Source organism: Protopterus annectens, chromosome 11.part0, assembly GCF_019279795.1.
Source record: "Protopterus annectens isolate FY-2018-M chromosome 11.part0, PAN1.0, whole genome shotgun sequence".
Lineage (NCBI taxonomy): Eukaryota > Metazoa > Chordata > Ceratodontiformes > Protopteridae > Protopterus > Protopterus annectens.
The window spans coordinates 1,381,754,545-1,381,780,646 of record NC_056745.1 but is presented as its reverse complement, the minus strand read 5'-3'; the positions used below and the strand labels follow the sequence as shown (position 1 = coordinate 1,381,780,646).

The following is a 26,102-nucleotide window of genomic DNA, read 5'->3' as shown; positions in this document are numbered from 1 at the left end:
AGCCATTGAGCCACCCTCCCAATCCTAGGCCATAACACAATCTCTTGCAAGAAATCTGAACAAAGCTTAAAAGAAATTGAGTCAAAAGCCCCAAAGTAGGGACAAATTTGAAATACTGCTCTTATAACTCAAAGTTGCTAGAGCAGCAGTATGTTGCAGCACTACCCCATTTCTGGTTTGTTCAGATTTCCTGTTCTGAGAGGTATGGCTAGGAAATTTTTCAGAGTGGTTTTGAAAGAAGAGGGGGGTACATACCTGATGGACACAGCTAACAAGTTCCAGGCCTTAGCAACCTTGCACGAGTACAAATGATGCCAAACAGATTTGCTAGATTTGTAGACAGACAGGAGTTTTTGGTCACTGGATTGCACTGACCTACCGACTGGGAATATAACTGTGTAAATTGTTTTTACTGCTAGCTAGGTAGATAGATGCTGGATAATTAGTTAATATTTTGCAATTTTGTTACATTTAGCGGTTTTATTCATTAGTGTAGCAGTTTTTATTTTTATAAGAGAAAACTGCATTTCAGTTTTATACAAGTTCAAAGTTTGAGACAAGTTCAAATGTTAATACAAGTAAAATACTATTATTCTGGTTATATTTTGCGTTTAATAGTCTGTCTGTTCAAATCGCGTTTTGAATGTTGGTATACCATGATTCCAATGAAGTGGGTGGGGGTTGCATATATGTATATCTGACAAGATGAGTCCTACCCTGTACTACGATTGCACATAAAGAGCTGGTTCTTTCATACATGTGCCAGGTACTGGAACAGCCCCAAAGGATGTGTTTAACCCCTATTCCATAGTGGCTGGCAAAGCTACAGTAGGAGATGGGGCTCAAAAGTAAGTGGTCTGTGGGCCAAGAAGTGGCACCGACAATCACTAGCCATAGAGTGATGCATATTTTATTTTTTCCTTTTTAGATGAAACTATATTTTATGGGGGGGGGGGGGGTTAGAATCCATCAAGTCAGGGGAGAGAACACCAAACAGAATAATAAACAGATGGTACTACATAATGCGCCACAATAAGCACTTCAAGTTTAGAAATAAGCATGTCCCCACCCAAACTCTGCCAAACTGCTTACACAAAAAAAATGAAATGTGTTCAGAATTATTTTACAACAGTAGTTAAAGAATTTCCAGTACACAAAGACCAAACACCATAGCAAAAGCAGTTAATGTGACAACCCAGTTAAAAAAATTGGCTCCACACACTTCACTCATGTTAAGCTACCATAAAATGTTTAATGGCAACTATATTTTCTTGAAAGAGTAAAACCTTCACACTACATTCAATTGACTTAATTTGCAGTCAAATCTAGATCAGATTTTAAAAATACAAAAAAGTCATACATATAGTAAATGCTGGAAAAATATGAGTTGTGCAATATTTTCCTGCTAAAAGAAAATACTGAAAGTTTCCTTAGAAATGGTAAAAACAAGCGTCTGTCAATGTAAGAAAAATAATCACTGCTACAAGCAGAAATTAACAGAAATTACTATAAACACTAGCAAAAAAGTTACGTCTTACCATAATGTTCCATCTGTGTCTTAGATCTTTATTCACTACTGTAAGGACTTTGGTTACATCCTTGGAACCGACATGGCCGTTACCAAGCTCGCGCCAGCCAAAAACTCTCAGCTAAGACCTACCCACAATGCCCCTCTCAGTCTCTTCAGATCAAGTTTGCCAGCCATTACAGTACAGAAGTAATAGTGACAGTAAGAGGCTCTGTCTGAGCAGATACCTTAACTACTAAGGAAATCCTAAAGTCCACCAGGAATGGCGGCAGGAGGGCAGGAAGTAATAAATGAATGGAACATTATGGTAAGACAACTTCTTTATCTGATGTTGTAAATCTTTATTCATTCATTAATGTTAGGACAGAGTCCTCGGCTACTTGAGTCCTGGGTGGCCCTAAGGAAGGACATTCCTGAGCACCATAGAACCAAAAGGTGCTCGTCCCCTGGAGGCCAAATCCAATTTGTAATGCGTGATAAAGGCATGAGGTCTTGCCCAAGTGGCTGCTGCGCAAATATTCAGAGAGGCTCTGGAATGAAAAGCCACTGAAGCAGCCATCTAGTAGAGTGCGCCTTTATTTTGGAAGGTAAGGACACTTTGTTCTGATGGTAGATGAAAGTAATGGCGTTTGAGCCAAGAAGATAGTCATTTTGGAAACAGGCTAACCCATTCTGGGTCCTGCAACGGCCACAAAATGTATCTGTTTTTCTGAAAGATTTAGTTTTGTCCAAGTAGAAACGAAGTTGCCTATGAACATAGAGGGTATGCAGAAGGTATTCCCCCTCTATCTGAATGGTGAGGAAAAAAAGCCAGTAGGTCAATAGATTGATTAATGGAAAAACAAAAATGACCTTGGGCAGAAAGGAGGGGTCAGTACATAGGGACACTCCCTATGAAAAATCAAATAAGGTTGCTTGACACTCAAGACCTGCAACTCCAGATACTCTTCTTGCTGAGTTAAGGGCTACTAGAAGTAGTTTTCTCCAAGACAAAAATTTTATATCACAGGAATTAGAAGGCTTGAAGGGAGGACTTAATGACTGAAGCACCAAAGTCAAGTCCCATGGCTTTACAGGAGGCTTGACAGGAGGTTTAATATGTAATACTCCTTTCATGAAGGTTTTGCACAGTCTATTTCACAGAAATAGATGAATTGTCAATTCCATTGTGAAAGCTTGCAATAGGTGCTAAGTGCACTGTCGATGCTGAATCTCCTGCGTGCAACAGGGTAGCGAGGTATTGTAGGATCTCTGGAATAGGCATGGAAAAGGAGTCTTATGCTATGTTCTTTGGCCCATCTAGAGAACCTAGTCCACTTACTGAAATACATTTTTCTGGTGGAAGGTTTGTGCTAAGCCAGAAGGATCTCACGAACAGGGGATGAAATATCAGGTAGCCTGACTATCATCGGAGTGGAGAAACCAAGCTGCGAGCTTGAGGCTGTGGAGATTGGAGTGAATCAGTCCCTGAGGATGAGACAGCAGACCTTAGGATTGATCCAGGTTCCACAGGCTGTGAATCAAGTAAGGTCATAGGAAAGGGAACCAGACTTGACGGGGCCAATAAGGGGCAATGAGGATTACTCTGCTTCTCAACCTCTGAGCTTTCTGCAGGAATTTTGGGATGAGGGGAAACGGGGGGGGGGGGCATACAGTAGACCCAGGGGCCAATCATGTGTCAGAGCATCCCTCGGTGACTCCCCTGAAAGGGGGGGGGGGAATCAGGGAAAAATAGCTTCTACATTTGTTGTTTAGGAGAGAAGCAAATAGGTCACAGCAAGGCCTGCCCCAATGGCAGAAGACCTGATCCGCTATTATAGGATTGAGGGACCATTCGTGAGGCATCAAAATGTCCCTGCTCAGATTGTCTGCAATAAGACTGGAACTCCTGGGAATGTGCGTTGCTTTGAGAAAGTGGTTGAAAGCCATCCCAAATGCCAAATTCTCATGGCTTCCTGAAACAGGGGGTAAGACCTGGTTCTTCCTTGTTTGTTGATGTACCAGACAACAAACATGTTGTCCGACTGAATTGCAATGGTCCTGGAAGGGATGAGTGGGAACGCTTGCAATGCCAAGAGAACTGCCCTCAATTCCAGGACATTTATGTGCAAATTGACCTCCATGGGGGACCAGGTGCCTTGGACCGTCTTTCTCTGGAAAGGCCCCCCCCACCCTAACAGGAAAGCGTCCGTGGTCACTGTGGCCCTGGGCTGGGGAGGACAGAATGGTCGATACCAAAGATTTGATTCTGGCTTTATTCACCAAAGTATTTGTTTCTTACAAAGATTTGCAAGGCATATCATGTGGTCGAGTGGGTGAGTGAAAATAGACCATTGTGATGAAAGGAGCCACTGCAATAGTTTCATGGGCAAGCTCGCCAGTGGTACCAAGGTAATGGTTGCTGTTAAAGCCCAATAGTTGATTACAAGGCATGTTGGCACAAAATGTCTGAGGGAGGAGGGCTTGAATCTGGTTTCTTATTTTTGAAAGCCTGTGAGGAGGTTGGGAAGCTTGACAGGACCTTGTGTCGAAGATTGCTCCAATGAATTCCAGTGCTCTTGTTGGAGACGTGTGATTTATCCATGTTGATCATACCACCTAGGTGAAGAGCAAGGCATTGTGTGTAAGACCGAGAATGAAAAGATTCCTGGTCGTGGCGGTAAGGAGCCAATCGTCTAGATACGGAAACACCTGGAATCCTTGTAGTCTGAGATGAGCTACTACGACTGCCATGCATTTGGTGAGGGAATGTCGAGAGACCAAAGGGCAGTACCCTGAACTGATTGGCTCCCAGCCGGAAGCAGAGAAATCTCCGGAAACGTTTATCCATCTTTATATGGTAATACATGTCCTGTAGGTCTATGGAGCACATCCAGTTGACCTTCCACAGAAAGGGGAGAATGGACTGTACCATGACCAGCCAGAATTACAGGTTTGATGAATTTTAGTAAACTGAGATCCAGGACTGGTCTCTAATCCCACTGTCTTTTTTGGCACTAAAAAGAACCTAGAGTAAAAGCCGGATCCTCTTTGGTCTGGTGGGACTGGTTGGATGAGTCTTTCTTAGCAGCTTTTTGATTTCTAAGGCTGCAACCTCCCTCTGACCGGATGGGACATCAGGGATTCATTTTACTGGTCTGGGAGTGAATTCGAAAGGGATACAATAGCCTCTGGATATTATCCTCTGCACCCACGCATCCATTATGAGTTGCCAGGTCTGTAGGTGCAGGTAAAATTGACTCCCGACTGCTTCCTGAGGAAAGCAATCAGGCCACTGTTCAGAAGTGACGGAAAGGTCTGGCAGAGAAGGAATCTAGTGCCCTGATTACATGAACCCCCCCCCCCTCTGCTCCGAAAGGAGAGTCTTCCAGATGAGTTGCCCCCTCTGCCCTGGGGGGACTGCTAATAGAGCGTCACGAAAAGATCCTTGGGACTTCTTGAACCACAATTTTCCTCCCCTCTGATTCCTGGAGTAGGACATCTGGGGAGGGGGTGGAAAAACGTATGCAGACAGCAGACAAGGTCTTTCCATCCTCCTCACTACGTGAAACTTACTTTGGGACCAAAAAGGGAAGATTCGTAAACATGCGCGTTAAAGATTTCAAGGGGTTGGCAAAGTCACACAAACGCATCCAAGCTATCTCATAACGATGTCCAATGTGGCTGCTTGAGCTGTCTCCTCAGAAGTGTGAGAAATCAAGTGCATCGAGGAGTTCAAGATCGATTCCAAGGTAGCTAGCTGAGAGGCAACAGTGTCACGCACCTCCTCAGGCAGCACCTCTGCCAAAGAGGCAGACATTTCTGAAATTAGGTCTCTTTGGAGGTGAAGCATGCCAGGTAATTCAGCGACTGGATGGCAAAGGTCACTGAAGCGTAGGTCCGCTTCCCTAGTCTGTCCATAGCTTGAGACTCACTGTTCAGGAACTATCTTCCACTAGTTCCCTTTTGGTGGCCGCCACCATGACCATAGAATAGACTACCAGTTGTTTGGATCAATTGGGCTGGTCTTCCGGGGTGGGCAAAATTATCTGGCCTCCAGGGGATGGGTTCTGTGTTGTCCGTGGCCTTCCAGGCACGTTGCACAGTAAGCCAAATGAGCTCATCTGCAGGTGGGGTCACCCAGGAAGTGGATGGCTTAGCACAAAGTCTGAAGAACACAGATTCCTCCAGAGAAGGGTTGGAGGGCTTCCAATCTCCCCTCTACTTGAGGATCTCGAGAATGTCTCCAAATGAGACATCATCCGGGGGAGACTGTGAGGACCCTTCTCCCTCATCGTAAGCTGCATCTTCAGTGATGGATTCCTTAGGGGAATCAAGATGCTTCCTTCTTGCAAAGTTTCTTCCGAGGGCGCTCTCCAGTGGGATCTTCTGAGGACGACTCCGGAGAAAGGGTTCCCTTGAAGGGCGGGTCTTGCGGCTCCCGTGCTCAAGGTTCCAGAGTAGGAGGGCGAGACAGCTGCAAGCTAGAGGGGGGTTTTGGTTCTGATGCCAATGGTGTCAACTGTGAGCCTGTTGAGGCAAAAATCCTCTACACCTGGAAAGCATGCCCACCTGAGGAGGGATGGGAGCCCAGAACGGAGGACAACCTCAGAATCAGGGTCACACCCTACCCCGAAGGAGTCTGTCTCCAGGTGATGAGCTCAGAGAGGACTGGCAGCTGCTGGGAGAGTTGTGGCCGTAGACAGCGCCACAGAACAAACTGGCTCCAAACTAGGTGCCACGGTGCCGACAGCCCAATTACTACTCCGAGAGTGCCCCAATTCCAAAGGAGCCGTGGCACTAAGAGTAATCTGTGCCGACAGGGAAGCCTCCGCTGTCGGTGCAGACACAGTATGTACCGGGATGGCCATTGGTACCAAAGTCTCCAAAACCTGGGTGGAGGTCAGAGGAGGACAGAGTACACCATGAAAGCTTCCGCTCCAAGAGGGAAGGAAGACCTGGTCTGGGTGGTTAATCCTCTAGCTGCCAGAAGCTGGTCCAGAACCCTCACTACATCCTGTTCCAAAAGACTCCTGGTGGATCTGAAGGACACTGCTGATGGGGAGTCCGGTCTCAAGAAAGGGACTAAATTGCTGTCCCAAAAAGGGGTCTTAAGACGGAGAATACCTAGTTCTGGGATGGTGCTTGACCTTCGGAACTGAAGGAGTCATTACCAGAGGAGCCATGTAAGACATCTGCACAGTGGCTGGGGAAGGTGCCAATGCAGGTACAGTAGTCGTGGCCTGTGTCAAAGTCGGCACCGAGGGGATGGTGCCGAGGTCGGTACAGTGGAAAGAGTCCATCAAAATCAAAGGCAGCACCAAGAGAAGACAGGGACCCTGGTGCCAAAGTAGTCTGCGCCGATGACGCGGGAGAAGCCCGGTGTCGATTTGGTTCAGAGGAGAACGGCGATATCAGAACCGAAAGACTCCATTTTTCATGTCTTTTACCGTCTTTATGCTTAGGAGACGGTGAGACTTCCATCCCAGAAAGAGCCTCCACAAAGGGTGATTTTAGCATACCCTTAAGGATGTTTGTTCTTGCATTCAGCTAATGTACAGCTGCTGAAGCAACAAAAAATGTCGCAAGAAATATTAAGGTGGTCAACGCCCAAAGAGTAAACACCGGGTGTGACTGTCAGAATTGGGCAACTTACGCCCACACTTATCACATTGTTTGAAACAGAGCTTGGTCTTACCCACCATAATACACAGTATAACCACACAACAAACTATTATAACAGAATGTGAAAAAGCACTTTTTTGCACAGATAACAGGAGAGTACCAACAAGGGTACTACGAAATACCAAAAGGTAAGAGAAGGGCCTACTAAGGCAGGGAGAGAGGGAACAGTACCAACGATGGTACAAAAGAACTACCAAGGTAGTGGGTAGGGCTTAGTCATGAAAGAACAAAGATAGGAAATAACTTTAGATGACAAAAAAAAAATGGTCTTACAAAACACGAGTCAAAAAAAAAAAGCTAACACTTAGCTGAGACGAGGCTTGGCACGTCTGACAAGGAATGCGACAAACGAGATCTGAACAGACTAAGAGGGGCATTGTGAGTAGGTCTTAGCTGAGAGTTTTTGGCTGGCGCGAGCTTGGTAACTGCCATGTTGTCGGTTCAGAGGACGGAACCAAAGTCCCAACAGTAAGGAATGAATAAAAGATTTACATCAGATATTTTAAATAAAAATAGAAAGAATAATAAATCTAAATGACAGGTAGGGGTTCACCAAGTGGGGCTTTTCTGAGTAGTAAGCCAGGAAAATCAGAAATGAGTCATGTGAACTATCAGGGGGCTTTCTTCGCTGGATGGCAGAAAGACTCGCTTCCTGTCACCGCTGAAGGCTTCCCTCCCAGAATATGTTCATCCAATTAGCTGTCACAGGACGACAAGGAAGGGTTTCCTTGGTAGATAACCAAAAATTCTGCTAAGGCAGTGGGAATGAACACAAAGTGAGATTTTTGAAAATAAATGCAGAAAATTAATAAGCAGGATGCCAAGTTTAAATTCTATAGAGGCAGTGTAATAATGAAAATATTTTTAACACACAGGGGTAGATAGAGAACATTTGTTAATGCAACATATTCTGGTTACTGGACACAGCCATTACAGAAAATAACTACTGGTATTGTGAAAACAGAATTTTAAAATCACAGCACCTAAGGAAGAATTCTTTTAAGGTGAACTGCTTAGCTTCTGAGAGGCTAAGACTGAGAAGTGGTAAAAAGTAATTTGGAGTATGAAACTAAAGTGTTTGTGTATACAGAATCAGTCAAGGCATCACAGCTACATCTCAAATACTGTGCATAGCAATGACATCCTGAATGCCCAAGCAGATTCATTTAAAAGGTCATATGCAGACAATACTGTGTCACTCAGGCTCCACAGGAAATACCAGTAGCTCTCGAGTATAAAAGACAGGCATTAAAGTGAATTGAAAGACTAAGTACCACCCAGAAACTGAGCCAAAAGAATGGCTGCACATGGTTAATGGTGTGAAGACAAGATTCAAATCTGTACTCAGTCAAAAGATCTGGAAAATGGTCTTAAGAATGCCAAATGCCAGGTCGTTTTTAAAACTAGATGCAAGCAAGTGCTTCAAGGGAAGGCATGCATCTGAGTGTTTCATCAGGAAGGTAGGGATCCCTTAGACTTTCCTCTAGTATATCAGCAGCATCACAGGTATTCAAAGACTTGAGTTGTGCTACAGTTATTTGGACGATGTTGCAAACGTATCTGAGTTACTGAAAGGCGAGAGAAGAACTTAATCCAAATATAGCTGCTTACTGGATTAAAATGGCATAATTTAAGAAGAAATATAAAAGTGAAGACCGATTTACATGGGTCATTTTTTAGCACTAGATGGTCAGAATCCAAAGGCATAACAAAAGCAGGCATTAAATGGGTTTCTAATGATGTGGTTATCTTGGACATTATAATGTACAAACAATACAAAATAGCTATACCACTAAGAAAGATGTTACAAGATATAGCCTGAGAACAGTTATAAATGGGGAAATTTTTAAACTAACTTTCAGTTAGAGGTGGTTAGTAAACATTGGGAACAGACAGGAAAGATTTTAAAAAAGGAGCTATTAGGACATGGTTCCCAAGAATGTAACAAAGTCCAAAATGTTTAGAACTTTTGCTTGGAAATGTTTGCATAGCTTTTATACCCCAAGCAGACTTCAGAGAATTCTTCCTCTGGTAGACAGCAAATGCTAGAAGCGTGATGAGAAAGAAGCAACTGGGAACAAGTTGGCAGATTTTAAAACTTCCCCACAGAGTACTCAGAGAAGTTGGCGAAGCATATGGTTATAACCGAGGAAAAGATTCTGAGTGGTTACACAGGATCTGGGTTGCCAAGACAGTGTCACTTGTCTCATGTATTCAAATGAGACACTGATGCACTGTGATGGGTTCAAGTTGTTTAATCTACATAAACACATCAGAAGTTATTACTAACTGGAACATATATTTAAGCTAAATGACTGGCTTATTACTTCCAACACACTCATGTGCATCTCCACTCATGCCTGCGTTCACTCTGGCGGAGTACACAAAATGGCACTGATCTTGCATGTGCTCAGTAACTTATATGCACTGCTAACTACAGTGGCTGACAAAGTATAATACACACAATCTACATCCTCCCTCTAATTTCTTCAGCATGCAATAGGAGAACAGAATATTTTTACAAGCTAGATATCACATTAACATTCAACAAATTAGAGTCCAAATCACTGTGCATTTCGAAATGGGTCTGGAAATTCTACCTGATCTGGTCACAAAAACTTTGACTGGGTTTGCAACAGGAACAGTTTCTGGGGATTCTTCTACAAATGGAACTTCGGGGATTACATCAGGATTATTTAAAGTACACTGTTCTCTGGAATCTGAACAAGTGTAGAGTCGTTCTGAGAAATGGAGTCTCTGGCACAGGCAATCTGTTGAGTCACTGGTTCGGAGGCTGGCAAGGTGAGTCTTCAATTCCTTCTGAAATCCACTCCATCAGATGGTACGGTGCAAGATCTCAGTTCTTCACAAATTTGACAATTCCCACTCAGTCATATCATTTAGAGGTTTGCATTCTCTCGATCTTTCCTTGTCTTGGTCTAAGATTTGCTGGATTTATTGTAACATCAGGTGAAAGTTAAACGAATGTGTTTGGGAATATAAAACTAGCAAAGCGGTTAAAGTAGCTGTTGGTTGAATGGTATAAAATGATGCAAGGTCTACTGTGATTTGTTCATCTCTGATGAAGACTTGGATTCTATGTCGAAAACGTATTCTTTTGTGTTGCAGCGTTAAGGAATTAAAGTGCTTGTGCTTATCTAAGGAGTTTGGTTTTTGACCTTCATTTGGGCACTCGTGCAAGTCCTGTTTTTTGGTTTTAGTCTATTTCAGACTTGCACACATCTTTCGATTTGGTTTATTGTAACATAACTTGTGACTTTTTTTTTTTTTTTTTTTTAAGTTGAGTCTTGGCCATTCTGCTGTTTGCATTTGAAATCAATTGTTTACTGATCAGAACAGTTGTTCTAGTCTGTCTGGACATCAATCTCTGAGCAGGTGAACCAAACAAATTATCTCAAGGAATGTTTTGATATTAAGTAGGTTAAGAAAAACATTGGTACCATCTCTTTTGGATTTCTCCAACATTTCACACTTTGGAATGTGAATACTCAGAACTACTAGTAACATGGACAAAGTTCCAAGACATAGTAAAATTCCTGAACTGCTGACTTGTAAATTGTACACCATTGCCAGATAAGACTTTGTTCGGACTACCATGAACCGAAAAATGTCTTCAGTTTCGTAATGACAGTGCTGGATGTTAAGTTAGGAAGGTCAATTTCAAAACAATTTGAATAAGAGTCTACTAACACTAAGTAATGCTGACCATTCCATTCGAAAATATCAGTAGCAACCGTCGACCTTGGTAGTTCAGGAATCTGGTTTAGCTGAAGTAGCTCTGTTGGTGCAATTTAGTACTATTGCAAATGGAACATGCTACAGTTTACTTCTCTATCTTCTGACATAGAAGGGCTAAAATACTATGCCTCTTGCCCTTCTTTTGGTTGAATGAGTACCCAAGTGACCATGATGCAAGAATTTGATATATTCCTGGTGTAATGCTGAAGGAATTACCACTTTACGACCTTACACGATTCCATCTTCCATCATGAGCTCATCTCTGTAGGGAAAATACTTACGTATGTCAATTGATAAACTAGTTTGTAGTGCTGGCCATACTTACTGATAAAATATTTCCACTTCTGGAGAACTGGTTCTGATGCTGTGTGATTTCTGAGTTCATCAAGATGTGCTTAGGAAAAATTTCTGACTTAAGACTTCAAAGTCTGTTTTCTCATGGTCATGCTGTTCTTTGGGTGCTCTTGATAAAGCATCAGCAAGGTACAGAAATTTGCCTTTTGTATAGACAATACTGAAATTCTATTTCTGCAATTTTAACATCATGGGTTGTAGGCGTGCTGGGGCTCTATTGGCTTTTTCAAAATTGTCACTAGTGGTTGGTGATCAGTCTCCATTTGAATACGTTTTCCATAAATATAATCACTGAACTTCAAACATGCGAACACTACCACCAAAAGCTCTTTCAGTTTGTGAATACTGCATCTCTGAGTTAAAGTTCTGGATACACAGGCCTTTTTGAAGACGTGCTGCACCAAGACCATACTTTGAAGCATCACACAAAAGAGTTACAGGTTTGTGATCATCATATCTCAATGTGGGCGGACTGGCAATTTTCAGTTTCAGAACGTCAAATGGTTTTTGGCGTTGCTCCAACCAGGACCAGTATAAATTTGTGTGGAATCTGCCTTGCATAATGGCACTTACCCTTCTTAGATAACTAACTTACAAGCATGCAGTAGCAAAAGCACAAATAAAACATTTCACCAACGGGATGCTTATCTGAATGAATAACTTTGGCAATCAGACAAATGGCAGAAGCTGCTGTTCGGACTGGTGGCAGAGAAGTTTGAGGATGGTACGTGCAGACGTCACTTACAGCAGACATCTGCCCTTTTCTATATTTAGTGACGCATGTACCTAGCAGTACTTAAGTCTTTGGTGTACTAGCTGGACATTCGGATCACCTAGGTGGGAACCCCTCATGTTATCAATACTACAATATGGGAATAGGACATTGTATTGGAGGAGTGAAGAAAGGACTTGAGCGATGAAAAGATGGCAGTGAATCAAAATTGTTGAAATCATATGTATTCTGCATTAACGGAAATGGTTTTTTTTTCTATTATTGCCTGTGTACCCTTACCTTTTAAAAATGTCATGTTTAATAAAGAAGTTTAGCCACCAATATGCAGACTAGCTTGTGTGATGTGTCCACAAGCCTTAGGCTATCCACCCTAAACAATGTGCTCTCCATCTAAGAGCTGAGGCATTCATACTTAGTCATTAGAGAAATGGGAAGGGGAAGTGACTGCCCATAGCAGCTGGGGTCAAGGAGCCAACACCCAAGGTGCTTCTAATAGACCTCAATATTAGATCACATTTTGCATTTTAAATTAAAGTACTACCTCCGCTAAGTTAGTAAGGACCACTGGATGACTTGTGCAGTAAGGTCCAAACCTCACAGAGACAAGGTATAGGGTTTGATTCTGACCTCTGGTTACTGGTTAGGGTTGTAACAGTCTACAGACTGATAGCCTAGTATTTCCCTATGAACCTATGAAATAGAGAGCTACGGAGCCTCAAATTTTCATGCAGGAATTCTTTCCTTCTTGTTAGCATTTCACAATTTGCCCATAATCTCAGGAAAAGAAAAGGTTGAAGTTAGAGAAAAACAGGTTCTCAAAGTCAGTGCAGTAAGACAGGTGTGATGGTTTACAGTAAACCTAATGCAAGCTACTCTCACTGCATCGTCTGCAGTGAGACTGGAAACAAAGGAGCTGCCCGAGTGGACAGCCTAGACCTCTGTTCACTATCATTTAATCCAGCATTTTGGACATACTGTCAACAATATCATACTTAAACCTCAGCATATACAACAAGCTAAATGCCCTTAAAGAAAAAGCTAATAATGTACAGACTCACTTTCCAAAGTGATCCAATAGCCTGCATTCCTTCTTTTGGGGGGTGGACCTCAAGGCTCTGAGGTATAACAGACTTCTTTAGGGCTGCCTTGATAACCTACACTATGGAATTGTGGGCCCAATTCCACTCCTCAGAAGTCTAGAGAATCCTTGCTTGCGTCCCTTGACAACCACTACCATCTCATCCACAGAAGAAAGCACCGATGTAGGTGAGAGGCAATCAAAAGCTTTCCTGCAGGTCTTTCTCTGGATAGCTGGGGAAGCATGGGGCATCCCTCTATCTTGCATCATTTTAAGAACCTTCCCAAGTTTGAGCCATCTGAGAGGCAGGACTGGGGAATCTCCATTGTCCCTGCATAGAAACAGGGACCCCAGAGGGCAGCCAACACCCTTCCTCTTACAACATATTTCTGTACCTCCTCAATAAGGAATGTTCTAAGACAGAAAGAAATTCATACTCTCTCTCTAATGTAGTCTCACTAATGGCCCCTTGATCCTCTGCTCAAATGGCATAGAACATGGAAAGACTCAGAAGCAAAACTACATTGGGAAGCAGCAAAATGGGCAGCAGGTGCCACAGGAAACCCATGCAGCAAAGGCTGTAAACAGCGCAAGATATTGTCAATCTGCCATCCACACCAAGAATATCAGTGACTTAGCAAATACCACTGGCACTGATGCCAAAAAAGGTAGACAGTAAAAAGCAGGCATAGATTCACCCTTAAGTCCCACAGTATCAATGGCGCCCAAGCCATCAAAGCAGATGGCTTCAAAGTAGGTAAGAGGGCATCTGCTCCAAACAAGGATGAAGAGTTGACCCTGACAACTGGGAACACAAACAAGTGGCAGTGGAGAGTTGAAAGCTGAATTTACTGACAAGTGGCAGCAATGAAATAGAAGGTCTACCTGTGAGTCTGTACCTACAGGATACTTTGCAGCCTCAAAAAACTAGGTTCCACTGTAGGGATTTTTACAGCATTTGTTAAATGACTCTGCAGATCTATCATCCATAAAGGATGCCAGCAGCAATCTACTCACCAGATCAGAGGGCATGAAGGGCTAATGCAAGTACTTTAATGAAGCAAACACAACAAACTGTATTGCTACATGTACAAACTATGTTGACAGAGGAAGGAGAACCTACACTAAAAGTTGGGAATACACAAAGGAAAACAAGAAAGTGGCTGGCTTGTCACAGCAGATTTATTTATTTACATTTGTTAACCAGGAGTGTCCGACTGGACGTAGGTCCATTTTCAGCGGAGGCCCGGGGAGAAAAGCTCAACAGTTAAAACGGACAGTAGTTACATTGTATTACATAGCAATTAACAATTTAACATAGCAATTACTTACAACATATAGGATTACGATGTAGGGTGTGCACTAGGGGAGAAATGGCTTGAGGGTACTAATTCTCCAGATGGGAGAAACAGCATTCTAATGCCAATGTAGAACAAAGGGGAACGTTTCTCAACTGTAGGCAGTGCACAGGTATCAAACTTCTGTCACTACATGGAAGTCAGAGAGGGTGACCAATACATACACACTAGTAGAAAGAAAAATGGGATATGACTAATTTGAATTCAGATTATATGTCTCAACTGTCCAGGTTTTCATAGAATGTGCAGATTTTTGCCCCATATTTTTAGTTTGTTCTTCAAAGTTTGTGTTTTTTGGCAAATCACTGAAGTCACTAAATGACATTTATATGTTCAGAATATGCATGCTAGCACAAATCATGTTATTCTAGCAAAGATGTCCCCATCTTTGGGCTTTTGCCCCCCTCTTCCCCATTTTAGGCTTTGTCCAGATTTCTTGCACCAAGATGTTGCCATGGTATGATTCAAATCAGGATGCAGTACAACTAACCTGATGTATGCAGCAAAACAGAGTGGAAAATATGGAGAGGAGTCTCTCCATCAGGGCATTCCTTTACTTGCAGAAAGTGCACAATAGTTCCAAGAAAATAGATCTGGGGAGCCCTGTGATAGTTTAAAGCGCCAGAAACATTGGTAAAATTAGTGCAAACTATGTACAAAGATCCAATTATACAAGCACAGTGTTCAGACTCTCAGTAATTTCCAGTGGGAGTGGGCCTGAGTTTTATTAATACGCCTGTTCATACTGGTGATGGACTAAGTCAGCAAAAAGGCTGGAAGAAAACACAACAAAGCTGTTGAATTCCAGATGATATACCACTACAGGTAGACATAATACGAACTTCAGTAAACTAGGAAGTGAAATGCAAAACCAAGCACTTGGGAATGAAAAGAAATAGAGAAAAGACTGGGTATGATAGCAAATAGGGAAGTCGGAAGTAGCTGAGAAATTGAGATGGGGAGAAAATAGTGGAACAAGTTAACAGCTTCAAGTACCTTGAGTTGTGGTCAAGAAGGAAAGTCTGAATGAAAAGGTCAAAGCAAGAATCAGAGATGCTACAACCAAGTGGCACAAAGTGTTAGGGGTCATGCATGGTGTAATAATGTCATAGAAGCTGCAAGCAGTTTAAAAACAGCAGTGTGACTTAGTTTGTTTTTTGCCTCATTGCTTCGTGGTTGCTTTCAGATGGCGGAGGACTCTTTGCGCACCGACTTCCTGGACACACCTCTTATTTTACGTGACGAGCAGGACGATGCTCCGGTCACGAGAAAAGAGTTTAATCAAGTTCTAGCCTTGTTAGCCCAAATTAACAACGCACTCAACGTTTCCAACAGGGCTGGAGTTATTCTTTCACCAAAAACTTTGCAGCAAGGCACTAATAACAATCAAACTTCGAGGTCAGGAGCCGAACGGCGCTGATTTTGTTGGGCAGCCTGCTGCAGTAGACAAACAGAACTGTCGCTTGCAACAAAACAATGCTTGTTCTAATAACGCACAATTATCGGGTTTACAGGACATGGAATTTAACTTTAAGGCATGGACTGAACAACAGCCCTTGCCAAAACAAGGTACTTTTAACAAGTGTCATGAGCAACTTGACTTTGACTTTGATAATTTTAACAACAAGCTTTACAGCTACAAAAATATGCAGCTTGAAATTAACTACTTGAATGAATGCATTAGAGTACAACGAGTCCCTAAGGGGCTTCGTAGTTACAAATTTCCTAATGGTGCTAACCTAGGTTCAACTCTGCATTCTCAACTTGTAGATCTGTTTAATAAAACAGGTTTAGAGATGTTACAACTGATGGTACAAGACTACCAAAATAAATCTAATGTTATGTTAAATGAATTAACCACACTTAATGATAGCATTGTCAAACATAAGAATTTCTTGGGTTATAAGAAAAAGTATAATGATGTTTTTGTGGAAATTGACCAACACTGTTTAAAAATTTTAGATAGGAAGGCCAGAAAATTAGAGAGACTTGACTGAATATAGAGAGGGTAAGGCCTATCCAATGCCAGGTAGACATAAGCAGGTAGCTCCTGATTTAGATGGTTCACACATTCCAAACGAAAATAGGAATTGTTAGCACACCAAACATGGAGCCAGTCAGAAGGAGTGAGCGTTTAGCTCAAAAAGGTGGTGGAAATCAACCACAGGTTTTTCAATTTCCCCAGGGCAGACCAACGGGGAGAATCAACACATCACATCAACAGAATTGGGGGAGGGCACGCAGGCAGTAACTGATTTTGCAATTTCTACTTTAAACGTGGACGTTGGTGCTGGGTTGAAATCAAACTACCAGGTGGTTACCAGTAATAACTTCAGTATTTTCAACTATACAGAGTCTGCTGTCACTCCTGAATTTTTTGATGTTTTCACAAAACGGTTACACTTTGTTCCCCCTAGACCATCCTTCTTGCCCAGATTGCTAACTGAACTAAAGTTGTTCATTAGAAATTTGAACTTGGCCATTTTTTTCAAAGATTTGACTCCACCAGATAGTTCCATTAGCAGGCACAGTACATTTAACCCACCCACGCATCCTAGTCTTAAAACATTTGAAGAGTTAGTAGAGAAAACACTTGGGTCAAGTCTTTCTAGAAATATTAATACTCCCTACAATTATTGTAATTCTCAACTATACTTAGTGGTTGATTCACTAAAGAAAGAGAACATCAGGGTTATGAAACCCGACAAGGGAGGCGGGGTGGTTCTCATGTATAATTTGGATTATGAAAATTCTATTCACAACCTTTTACAGGACATAAATACTTGAGCAAATTTCGAAAAATGAGCTCAACATTGCTTATGCTAACATTAATTACACTTTGCAAGACCATCTGCATCAAGGGGCAATTAATGAAAAGCTAAGCCAAAAATTCCAGTCCTCTTCGGAATTCCTAAGGTCCACAAGGGTCTTGAGCCTCTGAAATTTAGACCTATTGTGGCTGGGGCGGGTGGAATCACAGAACCTCTTAGTAAATTTGTGGACCACAACCTAAAACAATTTGTCTCCACACTTTCCTACATTTGTAAGGACTCATGGGAGTTCCTGGCCAGCATCCCCTTGAATGTCTGTACCCCTGACCTTTTAATGGTCACAATAGATGTCATTGAATTATTCCCCAGTATTCCGCACACCACGGGTATTGATTGGTTCAATGAGATCTTAGTTAGTGAATCTGGGTTGAGTAACAATCTAGTTAATCTACTGGTTGAATGTATGGACATAATTTTACACAACAATTTTATCTTTTTTAATGGGGAATTTTTCAGGCAAAGAAAAGGGGTGGCCATGAGTGCACCGTGCACATCAGCATACGCGAACATCGTATTACACAAATGGGAGAAGTTGTATATCCATTCTTCAAAATAGAAAGACTTTGTCTTTTACAAGTGTTATTTGGATGACATTTGTTTATTTTGGCAGGGCAACAAAGAAAGTTTTTTCGAGTTTTTTGAATACATTAACTCGACTACTGACTTTCTTTCCTTCGCCTATGACATCAGTGAGGTGTCTTTGCACTATCTGGATGTACTCTTAACTAAGGACACAGAAAAAACTGATTTCCAAACACAAATTTACAGGAAAAACACCTTTTCAAATGCATTTTTGCATTTTGATAGTTTTCATCCCTATTACATGAAGAAAGGCATAGTCAAACACCAACTTATAAGAGCATCTAGGATGTGCAGTTCCCCCATTTTGTTTCTTAAGGAGGTAGAATTTTTGAGAACTTTATTTCTTGAAAGAGGCTATCCCATCCAACTGATCCAGAACATTATTTTGGAAATTGAGGCGAAAAGGGATTCTGTATACCCTCTGTTAGGTAAAGGTTTGCCCTTGCCTACATTGCCAGTAGTCAGTTCCTTGAACACACAGAGGAGTTTTGTGTACACATACACTAATGATGCACAACTGATTGAGAACACTATGCGTTCTTTTTGGCCCATATTGTCATCACTGGAAGACCTTGGCATAGCATTACCTGACAAAATACACTTCATAAGGAAGCGGGACATTAACCTTAAAGGCATGTTTGAACAATCATCTTACACCCAGAGCTCCTTCACCACCATTGTCTCATCTAAAAGGGCAGGGTCGTTTAAATGTGGGATTTGTAACCAATGTCCTTACATTTTAAACGACGATCATTTTCATTTACCATCTAGACATATAACTTCAAGGGCTCAAGATCATTACTCCTGCACTTCCTCCGGAGTGGTTTACCTCGGGATTCGTCTCACTTGTCACGGTTTTTATGTAGGTAAAACCGAAAGAATGCTTAAAGAGAGAATCTACGAACATGTTTATGAAATTGCTAAGAACAAAGAGACTAATGCTTTTTTCAAACACTCGCTTACTTGTAGTCACATGAACAAAGTTTTTTGTTCTAGAACGAGTAACTCAAGACCCCAGAGGTGGTGACTGGGAGACTTGTCTTGCCAATAGAGAATTGACATGGCAGCTTAAGCTAGACGCCACTAAGTTCCCGGGTATGAATGACAGCATTAGTCTTGCTTGTGTCCTTAGGGCAAACACGGACAAACTATGATATTTTGTTGGAGTTTATCATATCAAACTGATGTGTGTTTTAAACTACTTTTCACACAATACTTATTTCTAGTGCAAACAAAAGTTCATTGACTTATGTCATCTCCCACTAGTTTTTGCTTCAGGGTGTTATGTCAAAGTTAAGCTTGATTTTTGATTTGACTTACTAGTATATTATTTGTGTACCCTATTTTTTGGGGCACAATTAAAGCACAACACAAGTTTAACATTTGGTTTTATGTTTATTACATTAACATACTGTCCTTGTATTGTCCATCAGCTGGTGCACACTGTGGCATAGTGTTTTCGCCCGGTTTAAGTCTTATCTCCTCATTTTTTTTGGCTCACATAGGTTTTGACAATAGAACAATAGATGTGGGTTTTAAACATCTTGTAACTCCTCACTGCATTCAAGCTAGCATTAGTTGAAAGCTGCAAAATCATTAGTTTTGCATTAGTACTAATGTCAAGGCTTATTATTTATGATTATTTTCAGCATTTTGTTTAAAGAAATTTTTTGGTTTTAAATCCAAGTTTTAGAGAGCTGTAATTGGCATTTTTAAGTTGTGCAAAGCATTTTAAAACAGTTTGAATGTTTTATTTAATTAATTGACTGATTATTGTAATTGGTGATTTTTAATTGTTTAATTGGCTCAGCAGTTTAATATAAATGCACTGCACTGCCAGAACAACATTGTAACTTGACAAAGCCTGGGATTGCCAGGCGGCGCTGTTTTATTCTGTATTAAAGAAGATTTCGTTTTCTATGCTGTTTCTGGAGTTGGATTTTCACCAGTTTATCTGCTTTTACAAGGAGGTTTCTCAGTGAGATTTGTTAACTTTGGGCATTTTGCTCTACAACTACAATTTGTCCTGGAAGCCTTGGTACGCTGACGTCTTGCCAGCACTGTTTCTTAGTTTGTTTTTTGCCTTATTGCTTCGTAACAGCTTCAAGTACCTTGAGTTGTGGTCAAGAAGGAAAGTCTGAATGAAAAGGTCAAAGCAAGAATCAGAGATGCTACAACCAAGTGGCACAAAGTGTTAGGGGTCATGCATGGTGTAATAATGTCATAGAAGCTGCAAGCAGTTTAAAAACAGCAGTGTGACTAATTGTATGGACAGTGTAGGCAGTGAAGCTGGGGATGCTGAAGAAGATGCGGAAATGAAGTGCCCAAGACAGATATACACTGACAGACAAATATGTGCAACTGAGGAAACTTGAGGTGATCAATATGAAGTGGCCAAGATGGGTAAGCAGGATGTACACTGTGGGAAAAATGAGGAGAGGAAAAGCCAAAGTAACTCCAGCCATAGGGATGGTAAAGGATTATGAAGGTCCAGTCACTTGTGCAATAAAGCAGAAAGTGATGTGGAAAGCAGATTTGGGTGAGATAGGAAAGAGGCAAGAGCAGATGACAATTTGACAAAACATGGATGGACTGAGAGAAGACAACCTACATCAGGTGGGTATGACTGATGAAGATTGGTAGGAAAGAAGATCTAACAGACAGATGACAATAGCTGATGCAACACCTCAACCCCATGTAAAATGCGGAAGTTAGGAGTAGATGCTCAACATTACAATGAACCAATTCACAGCAAAAAAATATCAAGTGCGTGCTACTGAAGTAAGCAGGCCTGGGTGTTAAACAGCATAAATATCACCGTCTCGAGGGGGGATATAACTTCAACTTTTATGACGCGAGACATGAAATACTTGGTTCAAGCTCACCAAATACAAACAGGTAGTTTTGGAAACCAATACGGAAAACAGAAGCATTAAGAGAGAGTCTGGGGACAATTTATCTCATGCTATCTTGACAAGCTCACCAAATACAAACAGGTAGTTTTGGAAACCAATACGGAAAACAGAAGCATTAAGAGAGAGTCTGGGGACAATTTATCTCATGCTATCTTGACAAGCAGGGTAAGAAGAAATAAAGCCTGGGACAGATTCTATCCATGCCAAGCTAAATGATAGCTAGCTTTATCAGTATAATAGTTTGAAAATGATGAACTAGGCCAATGCCAAATTACAAGTAATTCTCTGATAACCAGATTAATCCAATTGAGGGTCACAGCAGAGCTAGAGCTTGTCCTGGCATTCAGTGGGTGCAAGGCAGAGAAACTAATCCTGAATGGGGTACCAGCCTATTGAAGGACATGTACATACTCATGGCTGAATTATACACAGTTCTGCAGGAAAAAGGTGGAAAAAAAATAATGTGAAAGCACACAGAAAACTATCAGACAAATGGAGATAAGATAAGAATAGAAAGACAGTCAGTAACCTGAATTAGTTATTGTTACAGCAACCAAACTAATGTCTCATGCTGTTCAAATAGAACATACAAAGCAGTAAAAAGACTCTGGTAAAGTAGAACACCGAATAGCTTATACTATACATACAGCAAGAAAAAAGGCAGAAAAAAATCTAAGACTTTGGAAAAGAAAGGGCAAACAGAGTATGGGAGCAGATAAGCATTATATGATAAAGGACAAAGCTAGACAAACTTTTAGGTTATTGAATGCAACACTAACCAATCTACCTTACAGGTCTAATTGTTGGAGCTGAAGGAAGATATGCAGACACTAGACAGTAAATTTGTTAAAACTCAAATTTTATAGTCAAGGCCAGAACAGAAATGGCACACTTGAAAAAGATAAGTAAAACATATAAACACTATTAGATTTGAAAACACACTATAGTACAACATAAAAAATTGTATGGAGTGAATAACTGGAAATATTACAGATCAGTGAAGGGAAATGCCATATCCCGAAATATGCAATTAAATACCGAACATTTAGAACTTTGCATGGAAAGGCTTGCAAAGATTTCGATACTCCTACAAGACTAGAAAACATATTTCCACAGACAAGAGGTACATGCTGAACATGCGATAATTACATGCTATAAAGAACCTCAATCTAAACTTTGGGAATGTACAGAGGTGTTCCAATACAAAAATGAAGTTGCTGTGTACAGACTATAAGTCATTACAAGCAGACTTTGAACAAAAATGTCAGCAAATGAAAGAAAGATGGAAAGCAGAGCTGAAGGTACATGGAATGAAAGAGTATGAATAAGACAACTGAAATGGCAGCAAATGGAGGAAATTGCAAGAAACTGAAGTGAAATGGAATGGAAAATAGTGGAGGTTAAAAGCTCCAAGTACAGGGGAGGGGTGACTGAGGAGAAAGGAACTCTTAAGTTAAACCTAAAATCAGAGGGGCTGCAACCAATTGGAACAGTATCAAGGGTAGTGAGACAGAAAGTGCCAAAGAAGATGAAAAGGAATACAAAATACTGGTGCAACCAGTACTACTGTGTGGTAGAGAAACCTGAGCAATAAAAGCAGAGCTTTTGAAAAACAAGAGATGGTGGATGTGGTGGTAGGATGCACAATGGAGGAACAAATGGAGAAATGAAGACAAAGCAGAAGTCCAAGTAGCTCCAAATGGAAACAAAGTCAAACAGAACAGATTATAGTGGTTCAGGCACATCTGCAGGAAAGCATAATGCAATCTGGTAAAGTCAAATGTCCACTTCACGTCAGACAACTGGGGATAAGTCTTCTGTTTATAAAATGTAACTGTCGTATCAGCAATCAATGCCAAAATAAGTACACCAGGCACGTGGATTGCATAGTGCGTAAACATAAAAATGCTGTTCATAATCAAACGTTGCTCCTCACAGAAATGTCAACATTCTACGAAAAGCAAATAAGTGCTACCACTGGCACTGTTGCAAGAAAAGAGGCTTTGGTAACTGTGCTAAAGGTGTAGGAAAAACTGCAAGGGGAGTCTCCAAATAAAGCTGTAGTACAGCAAAAACTGCCTCAATATAAGACACTAGAGACAGAGTTATAAAGCCTTGACAAGCCCAGTCAACCAAAATTTGATTAGTAGCACGGGCAACTGACAGACTGGCAGGAATGACATGCTCATCCTGGGGGGGGGGGGTGCACTGGCACAAAAAGCAGTTGGAGATCTTTGGAGGATGAGAATCACGATGTGCTACAATCAATGGGCACCACAGCTTGTCAAAACAAGCTCCTTGCGGAAGTGGGTTGATGCAGTCTGCCCATTGTACAACCCCACAAAGGCTGCCAGAGCATACTGAGGACAAGAAACCAGTGGTAGGGGTCAAGTAAAAACACTACTGGCTGGAAAGAACAGCACAACCCCTCAGAATGCCTTTAGGCTCCATGCTGGCCTTGGCCAAATATTTGGCATCAATCTTCAGGTAAGACTGGAGTGGCCAGAAGACTGGCACACTAGGACAGCTGTCAGGATGATAGTTCGGAGCGAGAAAAAATGCCTTAAATGAAATCCAGTATAAACAGGCCAACTGTCCTTGTTAAACGGAAAACCACCAAGGAAACCAGACAACTGTATTGACCATTCAAGAACTGACCATGATAATTGTGGATATGTTCACATTTTTATGTAAACAATCTATGATGCGCCTAGGAAACTCATTTTATAGGTTCATAGGTAGGTACTAGGCTATTAGCTTCAGGGCCTATATAAGCCTAGCCAAAAAGGTACCACGGCTTTTGCCACCCAAGAAAAATCATTTCCTGTGCTCCTGTTGAGCAGAGCCACAGAGGTGATCCCCGGGGTCAATTTCCTATTTCCCATCCAAACATCAAGATTTTTCTTGAAGAGTGCTAATAAGGAGCTTTGTTTGAAATAGGTAGTTTGTTCCAGAGTACGGAAGTATCTGGGACATGAGTCTATCCCTCCAGCATGTTCTGTTTATTGTAGTGACAAGGTATAGGTCCCTAGAGCATGTAGCTCGCAGGGATTGGGATTTCTTTAAGTGGAACATGTCCAACAGCTCTGGGTTTGAAATCACTTTGTATGTTAGGCAGAGATTACCTCTGAGTAGGTGATATGCGATGAAGTAAAGCTGGAGTTTTTTGAGATGGTCTGCGTAGGGCATAGGTTTGAGGCCAGTAATCCTCTTTGTGAGGTATTAATGCAGTCTTTCCAGTTGATGTCTTCCAAGGTACGTACCAAAAGGGGTGTTGTACTCTATAATGGGTCTAATGAGTGACAAGTAGAGGGGAACAATGACCGCTTTTTCCTGGATGAGAAACCTTTTATGATGAGGTGTGCCACTTAGGATTTCCTGACTACTGTGGCGATGTAATTAAAGGAGAGACTACTGTCCACCTGTGTCCCAAAGTCTCCAATCACACTTTCGGTGTTAAGTAGACTACCACCTAGTGGTAGCTCATGGGTACAGAGTTTTTACCAAAGGGGATGACAATGCACCTTTTGGTATTGAGCGTGAGGCCATGGCTTTGACACCAGGCATCTGTCTCCGTGAGGCCCTTTTGTAGGATATCCAGATCATTAGGAGTTTTGATTATGGCTCCTCGTTTACAGTCATCTGCAAACTTCATTAGCCAAAGATCTTCTGCGTTAACCTGTACTTAAGAAAAGCAGATACTGAACAGGAGCAGATCCAGGACTGAACCCTGTGGTATTCCACTTGTCACTGGTCTGAAGTCAGATTTTGAGTCTGCTACTTTCACAGTGTGGGGGTTCTGTCAGTGAGCCAGTTGGCAACCAATCTTGTGGCATAGGGATTTATACCTAGTTTAGTGAGTTCATCTATAATTCCAGAGTGGGGGATTGTGTCAAAAGCCTTGGCGAGATCTAGATAGCCTGTGTGAACCACCTTACCCTCATCTATGGCTTTGGTGGCTGCTTCAAAAAAGTCTATTAGGTTTAGGAGACATGATCTACCTTTTAAAAACCTGAACTGGGTGGGGGTCCAGAGTTTGGAAACTACCAATGTCTGTGGACAAGATCCATGATGATACATTCCATTGCTTTGCAGACCAGTCTCATTAGGCTAATGGGGCGGTAGGTCCCAGGATCCATGGTGGCTCCCCTTTGTGGAGTGGGATAACCATCGCTGTGCGCCATTCAGTAGGAACAAAGCCTGAGATGAGGCTATGATTGAACATGATGCTTAGGTGGGGTGCCAGTTCATTCTGCAATTTGTGTAGAATGCAGCCTGGGGTGTTGTCAGATCCCATGGATGCTGTGTTCTTGGCTTTGGAGTGTGCGGTCTTTACCTGTGCAGCCGTGATTACAGGAACTTTGCATTCTTCCGGTATAGAGATGGGCCCTTTAGAGGGTGAGAGGGGGGTAAAGTTTGCACTGAACCTATCTGCCAGGATGTTGGCAGTATCAGTTGGTTCTGTATATTTAGTGCCAATGTGATGCAACTCAGAGCAGATCTGAGTGTTGCCATGGAGATTCTTGACATAGCTATAGAATGCTTTGTGGTTGTCTTTAGAATCCATGGCGATTTTGTTTTCATAACTAACTTTGTAGGATTTTATGAGGGATCTCAGCTCCTTACGGAGGCTGACCAGGGATTTCCTCTAATCATAGGATTTTAATCCTTTTGCAACAGTTTCTTTCTTCTGTTGTAGAGTTTTGTTCCTGGCAGGGGACCACCAGATTGGCTTCCTTGTTTTGGAGCATAGCATTTTGGTGCTGTTAGGGATAGCATGATCCATGCACTAGTGCAAGTGCTTATAAACTGCATTTGTGTAGGATTCAGCAGTTGTACCTTTACTGTCCGTCTGCATGGGTGTCATGAAGTTTGCCACTTCTGTGTTAAGCGTGAAGTTGGCTTTGCAGAAATTTATGGTGGTTCCACATGTTCAGGTTTTTATATCGGTAAAACTGTCCGTAGGTTGAGAGACAGAACAAAGGAACATTATGGTGCTATTGGGAACAAAGACTATGTTAATCCTCTTAGTAAGCACAGGGCTTTGTGCAATGACTTCAAGTCTTAAGTTCATAGTGTTGGATTGGTTTTAAATAAGGCAATTCTCCTTTTATTTCTCTACAGTTTATAATATAGTGGCATTCTTTATTACTCAATCATTCATACATATGCATCACTGCACTGTTTTGTGGTTGGTAACTATTGGCAATTTGATGAATTTTATTATTCATGAGTTATGGTGTGCTTTGTTGTACATCAGTCCCTTAACATCTGATCCATTCTGAAGTTCCGATACTAAT

The 26,102-nt window shown here is 41.7% G+C and overlaps 1 protein-coding gene across 1 annotated transcript in view; it reads right to left on the bottom strand.

Moving 5' to 3' along the window:
- The window catches only part of LOC122815078 (putative cation exchanger C521.04c), a 1,300,764-nt gene that overhangs the window by 269,315 nt on the left and 1,005,347 nt on the right, over nucleotides 1-26,102 (bottom strand). Inside the window, exon 14 of the mRNA XM_044087322.1 lies at nucleotides 6,937-6,950. Coding sequence (XP_043943257.1) covers nucleotides 6,937-6,950 — 14 coding nt within the window. The remainder of the gene's footprint in view (nucleotides 1-6,936; nucleotides 6,951-26,102) is intronic.